General features: G+C 31.3%; 2 protein-coding genes across 2 annotated transcripts; both read right to left on the bottom strand.

Annotated features, from left to right (window-relative positions):
* Positions 1 to 1,620: 1,620 nt before the first annotated feature.
* Positions 1,621 to 2,520, bottom strand: LOC114393590. Its single transcript, XM_028354979.1, has one exon. It carries the CDS (start codon positions 2,518 to 2,520, stop codon positions 1,621 to 1,623), a length of 900 nt encoding a protein of 299 aa, XP_028210780.1.
* Positions 2,521 to 6,489: 3,969 nt separating this feature from the next.
* LOC114419319 (endochitinase-like) lies at positions 6,490 to 8,878 on the bottom strand. The gene is made up of 3 exons (XM_028384978.1): positions 8,544 to 8,878; positions 8,175 to 8,331; positions 6,490 to 6,999 (listed from the first exon to the last, which is right to left on the bottom strand). Exons 1-3 carry the CDS (start codon positions 8,836 to 8,838, stop codon positions 6,624 to 6,626), a joined length of 828 nt encoding a protein of 275 aa, XP_028240779.1. The 5' UTR covers positions 8,839 to 8,878; the 3' UTR covers positions 6,490 to 6,623.
* Between the last annotated feature and the right edge of the window lie 1,247 nt (positions 8,879 to 10,125).

Genomic DNA, 10,125 nt, shown 5'->3' with positions numbered 1-10,125 from the left:
TATAATTTAAAGGTAATTTTTTTAGTGTCTATAATTTATATTTTAATTCTTTTGTAATTCTCATAATTTAAAAGTATTTTTTTAGTTTTTAATTTATATTTTAATTTTCTTATCTTTTAATTTAAAAATTATAGAAACTAAAAAAACTAAAAAAATCATTTTTAAAATTATATGGACTAAAAAATAATTAAAATAAAAATTAAAAAAATTACTTTCAAATTATAAGAATTAAAAAAATAAAAATCATAAAACTATAAAATTAAATGAGTAATTTAACTTTTATGTTATTCAGATATGAGATGAGTAAATAAATAAATTCTTTGTCTTGGATAAACAAAAAATCAATTATCTATTTATACAATGAAATCTCACCCTTTTATTTGTTTTTTTTTTTGGTAACGTGAGGTTGGGAAGGAAGAAAATAAAAAACAAAGGAAACACTATTATCCATGTATTTTTGTCAGATTACTTAGAAAGAAGGTGAAAGCAAGAAGCGGCGTACCCAAAAAAAGAAGAAGGAAAAAGCCCTTTATCGGTATCGGATTCGAACCGATGTTGCCTATTTTTTTCTTAAGGGCGAACCATAGAAAGAAAATTTGAATTTAATAAACAAAAAATTTATTTTTATTTTACTTTCTCTTAAACTCAAATTTTAAATTTTTTATTATAGATGTGATTAGTAAAAGAGGTTGATTTCTCGTAATGTTGAAAATCAGGTTTGAATTCCTTATAGCAAAAAAGGGGGTTAACAATAGCAAGTAACAATGCTTCGAACAATTTGGATATCAATTTGGCATTTTTTGTTGAGGTTATGGTTGCTATTAATGTCACAGATAATCCTAAAGCTAATGGCCGGCTTTTCTTGTGGTTGAGAACAAATTCTTCCTTGTTGTGTTACCCTTGGTCGTTGCAAAATGTTGGTTTGGCAGTACAACTCCGTTTTTTCCTAACAAATTTAAAGATCACTTACATTTATCGTGAAGATAATGGTTATGCAGACAGGTTAGTTAGTTTTGGTGCAAATAACAAATAGTTTGTTTTTCTTGGGTTTGATTTGGTTCCTCAAGTGTTTTGTTCATTCTCTTTTTTTTCTATCAATATATTTCTTGTGTGTGACAGTGATCAATCAAAGCAACTATATCAACCTAATTAGGATTTCTATTCCTACTTTGATGTATAATTATGTCCCTTTTGCTTAAAAAAATACTTCGAACGATCTTAAAAAAAAATACATATGAATCTTAAAAAAAACAATTTAAGGAGAAACTAAAAATAAACAAAATAAGTACTAATTTTTAACAATAAAAATAAACCAAGAACTAAAAATGGAAGAAAAAAAATTAGAGAAACTAAAAATGTTGACTTAAAATTAATTGAAGACTAAAAGTTGTCAAAAAAAAAACTTAAAGAACTAAAAATTAGAATCTAAAAAAGTTGAAAAATTAAAAACTTAATTAACTCAAAATCATTATACCAAATTAATAAATAAAACATTTGTATACCTACAACAATTTAAAATCTTCAATAAAACTTCCTCACATTTACATAATACATTTCAAAGTTGCAAAAGTACAACATTCACAGAGTCACATTTACATACCTACCAAAATTTAAAATCTTTTAAGAGGTGAAAAGATTAAGAAACACCCTTTGTTGTATCAAACATCTAAAGCGACAATCTAATCCTGCCTCCAATTCTCTAATGCTTCCCTCTAGTTCCCCCAATCTCCTCTTCATAATTTGTACATCAGTCTTTGTATCAATTTTCTTAAAACACCCGTGGAAGGTGCAAAGAACATTATCAATGTCCCCCATTTCACTTATGACCCTCTTTTGTTTGTCTGATCCAGAGGACACTATTCTAGTGAACAATGACCACCCACCAGTGTTGTTCTTCAAAACTGGTGTACACATATAAAGTAGGAGTTTCCTAAAAAATGAGATGTTGATTTTGCTTATTTCTCTTAGCACACTGATCACCATTAGTAGATGGTGATCTAAATCTAATAAGAGAGGACATGAATATGATTTAAAGCCGCTTTCCATTGTCTTGAGTGCTTTGAGCCTTTCTGTGATGTCTTTCCTTGCCTTCTTCCTGAAACAAATGTAGGCACAAATCTGGCTATTAACCCTTGAATTCACACCCTTTCTGCGCAGGGCTGATTGAAGGTCTAGCACATTTTCCTTCATCAATGACAACAATTCTCTAGCTGATCCACACATGTCAAGCAAACAAACTGACATGTCAAGTGGCTTCTCTACATGCTTTCCGTCACAGCGTAGAAGAGCTTGTTGAGTAAGTGGGCAACCAACAAGTTCCTCCACAAAATTATACAACTCTTCGACCCATGTTAGCCCTGCTTTGATGCCCTCAGTTTGTGAATGTGATGAGGCTAATTCCCATGTCTTCAGCCTCTTCAGCTCTTTTTCAATCTCGGATAATGAAGGATGTAGCCTACAAGGCAAGGTAATGGATCTAACATGATAGTGAAATTCCTTGGCTGTGTGTGAGCCAACCATTTTTTTCTATGTTGCTAATTGTTCTGAATACTAAAATGAATTACTTAGGCTTGGAATAAGACATATAGAGAGAGAGTATAAACATAGGATGAGACCACCTTGGACCCTCTATGCCAAGTAATATGTTGTGTTCATGTAGTACAAGTAAGTATATTGAAGATATTATTATCATTTCGGCCAACAATTTTCAGTACCAAATGTTTTTTCTTTAGTCTCTTGGTCATTTCAGTGGCAACATATGGTGTATAACAAATTGTTTAGGCGCCTATAAGTGCAGACACGTACTAATTGGAAAAACAGCATTCTTTCTTGTCTCCCCAATGATTAGCAGTGGGATCTCCTCGAAATATTCAATTGAACCAATGGCGTTTGTTCATGAAATACAGAAGCTGGCAGTGCATGATTGTCTAATTTTTAATGATGATAAAATATAACAGTGTACATGAAAGAAGATTAGAAATGATAAAACGAAAATGACAAACAAAGCAGGATCTAGCACGAAATATAGACTGAGAATCTAGGTTTTGGTAAGAGGAGGTATAGGGTTATAACGTCTAACTTGAATAATGCAAATACATTTTTCGTGTTTTGAGTATTTAATAATTCTTAGCTTGTATTCCATGCGCGGGAAGATTCCAGACAAATTATGTCCGTATCCCTATAGAATTAGAAGGTACGTACAACAAAATATTATGGTCAAGCAAAATAGAGTAGTGCAACCTCTCATTTTTTTCTTAAAATAAATTAGAAATATTTTATTTAAAAATAAATAAAATTTTAGAAAAATAATGAGATTTTTTTAATTAAATAAATAAGAAGAAATAATTTTATTAATTAAAATAATAATTTTAAAGTAAATAAAATAAATATATATTCTTAGAAATAAAAAGGATATTTTATTTATTCAATTGATAAGGATTAAAATAGTTCATTTTTATAAAATAAAAATATAGAGTAAATTATAAGATGAGAATACCTACCTAGCTATAAATAGAGACATATTAAGTCAATTTTTACATTTTAGTTTCTTTCTTTCTCTCAAATTAGTTTTCAGTTCTCTTCCTCCAAAACTCTTTCTATTTTTCGCATATACTAAAACTTGTTACAATAAAACTATGATCCTGAACTCGTTATTCGTTGGATCATCATGAAATTTGAACATTAGGTTTTGAACTCATTTTTGCATACTCCCACCGTTGGAATTTGCGAAATAATATATATGATGAGAGAAATATCCCTCGCACGGAGACAATGAAATGGAGACTCCAATCCCTTCTTCTTCTCTCTAACGCTTAGAAATCCTAACAAATCAACCATAGGAAAAACTTGAGAAATCTCAAGGAACCGCTAGAGATGTCGTTATCACTACCAGACTACAAATGTGAGCCCGATTAGAGGTAAGGAATGAGTTTATCACAATTAGGATTAGAATGAACATGTATAGGAATCCTTAGAGGATTAAAGTAAGGTTTATGTTGGGATGTTTATTGAATTATAATTTTTCCCTTACAATTATAATTACGATATTGTTGTATTTGACGAACCAATTGATGTCCTGATGCGAATTGGTTGATAAAATCGAGTGCTCTTAGTGTTTTCGTGTTTTTAACCTATGATTTTGATTCCTTTAATTTTGATGTGATTATGTGAAATTGCTTGAGGGATTTTACTCCCCATGTCTTGAAAAGCATTTTTTGTTTAAATTGTTTGTATTTTGGACAAGATTTACTAGATTAACAAGATAATTTTTTATATTGGGAGCATGAAATTGTGATTGAAACTGCAAGTAAGTGATAAATTGAATATGTGATGAATTATGAGATACATGTGCATTGAGATATTGTATGTATTGAGTTGTCAGCTATGAACTGTGCAATCACATAATTGTAAGACCATTTAAGAGTGACGAGTTTTTCCACGACGAGTATTGTGATTGGATCCACTGTGGAAACCTGACGAGTTGAATCACTTCACTTTTAGACGCGACAAGTTAAAATGATTTTGAAAACAATTGAATAGTTGTGTGTATTTTATAGTTCATAGGTAAATTCTATGTTTGTGTCATGTATATATTAATATTGTGTGATGTGTATATGATTCATGAGGTGTAATAATATGTTGGTTTGGGATTATATCATTGTGATTGAAATTGAGTGTATGTGATAAATTGAGTATGTATTGAATTGTGTAGATTGAGTTGTGAGTTATGAACCATACAATCACACGACTGTAAGATCATTTAAGGGCGACAAGTTAATGCATGACAAGTATTGTGATTAGAACCACTATGGGAATCCGATGAGTTTAATTACTTTAAGGCACGATGAAATAAAATTATTTTGAGAACAATTGAGGAGTCGTGTGTTTTATATAGTTCATAGATAGAGTTTGCGTGCTAAAACGTTTTCAAGAGGGAAAGGCCTTGACGGACTCTTCGGAGTTTAGACCTTGGGGGTAAATACACCCAGTTTGAGTGCTCCTTTAAGTATGCGTCGATCCCACATGGTTGGAGCATTCTCGCAAAACAGCATGACCCTGACTGGTCTCCCTATGATTTTACCTAGTGAGAGTGACTTGACTTACGAGTGTGTGATTTGTCTTGTCATATACTCCTAGTCGTCCGACGAGATTTTTCACTAACATGATACTACATTGCGTATAGGATTGAGTTTTAGTGTATCTGTTGCATAATGCGTGTGTAATGACTATTGTGACTCGTTACGTGATGGTGGGTAATGAATTATATGAGTGTGATACATTGTATTGTACTTAAGATGTATTATTTTGAACACGCAATCAATGTGAAGGTGTGGAATGTGATTGTGTGATTAAATCCTTGGGACAGGTGATGTTACGCAATGAGTGGTAAAATGATGTGAATTGCGCTAAGTCGAGCTTGTTATACTTATATTATATATATGTTATTTTTTTATTCCTACTTGTTTAGGAATGTGATAACTCACTCCCTGTGTTGTTTGTGTTTGGATCCTATGTTGATCTCGAACTTTGTATTCATGGAAGCAGATGGTTAGATAAATGACTTTAAAGAACTTCATGCTAGATGACACTGGGACACAACACTCTGATAGGATGTGACATTGAGACACGAGTTTCTATATTATTTGTATAATGTTCTAAACATATTATTTTATGTTATTTCGCTGCTTAACTTATTTCCTTTTGTAAAAATTGGATGGCTTTGTGTTTGGTCCAGAAATGTTTTCATACCCTTATTTGATAAGTTTTTAATTTGATGATTAACGTGGATGAGAACTTTTTATCCACGTGAATTATTTTATATTCATTAAATAAAATCTCTTTAATTAATTTTACATTTTTATGTATGATATTATATAAATATGTATATCGGGAGAGAGGGTGTGACAATTGTTCTCACTTAAAATTTCTTGTAATAATTTTTTTAATATGAGGTATCAACAATTGGGGGAAATGTGAGATAAAATATATGGTGTACTATTCATGGTAGGAATAGAATAGAGGCTTTAGATTATTGCAGTACCGAATACCATTAAATTGTCAATGTTGCAGCATACTCCTATGCTCATCACACTCGAATTAACAGGAATTTCGAGGTCTATCTGCTCCAATGATTAGTTTATAATTTTTATCTTAAGAAAAGTAGTGTTATAGATAATTAGGCTATCTTTAAGATCAGTCTCTCGAAGTCAACATCTCAAAATAGAAAAAGGGTAGAAAATGAAAATGAGATTGCTTCTTTAACAATTCTATTTCTCCTGAAATTTTACATTAGTATTTTCTCCCTAAATCTGAATCGAATTGTTTCTATGAAGGAAAATTTAGAAATAATTTTATTTTTTACTTGAGATTAAAAAAATTAATTGATATTAATTAATTTTTTAATTAATGTAAAATTAGTTATTTTTATTTATATATGAGTTTAGAGGAAGGATTAAGCATCTCAGCTTTTAAGACTATAGCACTCAGAAATGATTGAACAAAAATGTTTTAATCATTCAACACAGAATAGACAAATTTATTTAAAATCAACACAAGGACCAACATTCTTATTCTTATTCCGGGATTTATAACTAAGGCAATTATAAGCAAGGAAGGAGTCCAACTTAATCTTGATCAAAGGACTTTTGGCTACTGCAATCCAAGTTGGTAGCATCTGAGAGCCCAAAAATCTCACAATACTTTTTATAAAACCCGATCCTGTCATTTGAGGCTGGAGAAGGACCATTCCCACATTCAATCCTACCGTTGATGATGTTGGTGATCACACCATAACCTGGGGCTCTATTAGCTGCCATGTCGACAGAAGATGGGGTCCACCTATTGGTGATCACGTCGTGGCATGAGGGCTTATTGGCTTGTGATGTCATCCAAAACCATATAGCTGTCTGGAATGATACCACTGGGTCTTGGGCTACCAAGTCTGGATTGTTTATCAAGTCTGAATGTATGGCTTTTCCAGCTAGATCATAGTTGTAGTTGCTATTTTGTCAAAGTAAGTAATAACAAAAAAATCAATAACAACACCATCGAGTCAACTAATAACATGACAAAAATGGCATAATTCTAATTAGAATGGCGCTATGCATTTTTATAATACTTTTTTGTTACATTATAAGTGATTACTTGTTTGGAAAATATTACATTTAAGAGAAATTGTTGAAAATGTTAAAAAAAATATGAGATATTTATGTAATTTTACAAAACCTAAAGATGATTAGTATAATTTATTCAATAAATAAAATCCAGATGTTATAAAACATTAAAATCATTCTTACAATTAATGCATCAAAAAGGTTAGTTGAGTGTCCATATTTCTATTATGAAAAATGTTAAACCACATTCTGGTCATGATTTTAGTAGAATTTTTTGCACCATTTTGACTATTATTTGCACCATAGTTAATTGATTTTGTCTAGTTGAGTGCTAATTTACTGTAGGGCTAGGAGAATCCCAAAAGGGCGTAAGAGGGCCAAAAAGAGTCAAGAATCGGTCCCATGACAAAGAGGCAGAATCATACTTCATTAACCACAGTCGTGCATAACTTAAGCCCCTACATCCTAATCTTATTGATGGAAAAAGCATATAAATTAGGATAAATTCATTATTATCAACTAAATTATTCACTTTTTTAATCTTAGTGTTCAGTTAATTTAATCTTATAAATAAGAACATAGATAATATTTGAGAACCAACATTAATCTCTAGAGTGTGATATGGTCTATTATTACTATTGCATAGAATATGTTAGTTCTTAAGCGATATTTTTATACATTAGAGAAAAATTTTAAATAAAATTATTAGTAACCATTATTAGTTGGAGTATAAAGAATTGAATTGTAATAGTGGCGGCAACAATTAATCAATGATAACACCGTTAATGATAATGGTGATAATATATTGTTGGAGTTTTTTAATTTTTAAGAGATAAAAGAATTAAATGATTTATTTTTACAACTAAAAATAAATTATATTTTAATAATAAATAACTGTGACAACAATTTTTTTATTTTAAAAATCAAATTAAAAAAATGATTCAAACTCTATTGCAATCTAACATATTTTATTTTTAAAAATTAAAAACTAACAACTTACTACCACTCAAAACAGGCCTAAAGTTTTCCAAGTTTTGATGTGAGGGATAGTTGTGTACTTACTGTGTCAGCTGAAGGGGTCCTCGACCATAGTATGATTTGCCTGAGGCACATGGTGCCTTGCTAATTTCACAATAATTATTGGATTTATCTCTTTCTGTGACAAAGCAATAACCCCAAGCATATGGCCCATCTGGGGCATTAGGCCATCCTCCTCCTCCTATGAGGCATCAATTGAGGACAATCAATAACCCGGCACTTAGCATTTAATTAAGTCCCCGGTAATACATGTTAAATCTTAATCAGTATCTTAAAAACATTGATTAAAAAACTTCAAATAAAAATATTCATTGGGAGTTAAAAAAAATTATGCTGATTTTTTTACATTCTTATAGTTTATAAAATAAATATTTTCTCAGTGACTAATATAACCTGTGGTCTCGTGAGAGGTTTGGGCTAGGAAAGCTGCAACCTCCCTCTTACGAGTGTTAACATCACCCGTAGTGCCAAACCCATCAAAGGTTCTGGCAGCAGTGACAAAAGCATTGTAGCTGTAGAATCCGTTCTTCCCCTCACAAATTTGATCGTTTCTGTGTTTCAGCAATTGCTCAAATTGGGAAGCACTGATGATGCTGCTAACATCATCTGCAGCAACACTAGGGAACTCTGATGAGGTTACCAGCAGAATATAAACTACGATAAAGGCGAAGATAGTGTCTAATTTCATATTTTACGTTATGACTGAATGTGTGTGCAGTGTGCTTGTATTGTAGGTGAGTTTAACAAGGTACTAGTATATATATAGTGACAATTAGTGCTCTCTTTCGTGACATTATTGAAAAAAATATCTAGCGCTGGATTTGATTAATTAGTTGCTGGAGTTCATGTTTAGTTTGTGGAAATTTAGCACGAAAGGCTTCTTTCACGGACTAAGCCTTTTGATTTTGGTCATCATTTTTACACACATGTGGAAAGGAAACAAAGTAAGGAATGGGTCAATAATTAATGTCTTGTCTTTTTAAGAAAGGAAAGGGAGAGATATATGGAAATTTTGGTTGACTGTGATTTTATTCCAATCCTTAAGGTGCTTTTTCGTTTGAAGAGAAATTAAAAGGGTGAAAAAGGAGATAAATAATCAGTAAAATGGTGTAGGATCCATACTTTTATATTCTATTTTATTTCAATTCTTTTTTTTTTTTTTCATTTCTTACCACACACTTTAAGTCTTTATATTAATTTTATCACTTGTGCCACAGATTGAGATGGGAGTTCCTTCCGTGTAACTTCTTCTACATGCAAATTCTAACCCATACATTACGTTGTCTCCCATCAACTATGACAATACGTACGATGACTCAAGTCAATAGCTCAGATTTTGACTGGATACTACTAAAATCGTGTGGGGGAGGGTATTGGAATAGTTGATGGAACGCAGAGTCTAAAATGAATTACTAAGACACATATGGTACATGGTGAGCCATACAAATTTTGTCATGAATTATTGGGGTCGGTCCAATAGTAAGAGCTGGAGATGATGCACAAGGATTTAAATTCGCTTATTCGATTCTCATTGAGCTCATTGTACATAAAAATAAAAATTACTGTTAGATTCAATAATAAATGAGAGGATGTATGCATATTTAATGCATGCAGATTGAGAGTCGTCCATTCGTCCCCATGATTACATGGATTCATAGCTTGAAACACTAGTTTGGCCTTTTGGTTGAAAAAATTTATCTGATCACCATCAGTATAATCGATCGGTTCTAAGAGCGAATTGCAATTGATTGGCATCACTGTCTTGCTAATATATGGTCAAAATAACCCTAAATCGGTAATTAAATAATTTCAAAACAGACATTGATAATTTATTTTTAAAACTTACCCAAATTAGTCAATCAGACTATGAAGTTGATTTGATCGATGATATAACTATTAGTTCTATTTTGTGTTAAAAGAATTCATTTAGTTATGAGATGAACGAATAAGTATGTCGATGTTAAAGACTTAGTCT

This window comes from Glycine soja, chromosome 1 (genome assembly GCF_004193775.1).
Source record: "Glycine soja cultivar W05 chromosome 1, ASM419377v2, whole genome shotgun sequence".
Classification (NCBI taxonomy): domain Eukaryota; kingdom Viridiplantae; phylum Streptophyta; class Magnoliopsida; order Fabales; family Fabaceae; genus Glycine; species Glycine soja.
This window is presented reverse-complemented; position numbering and strand designations above follow the sequence as displayed.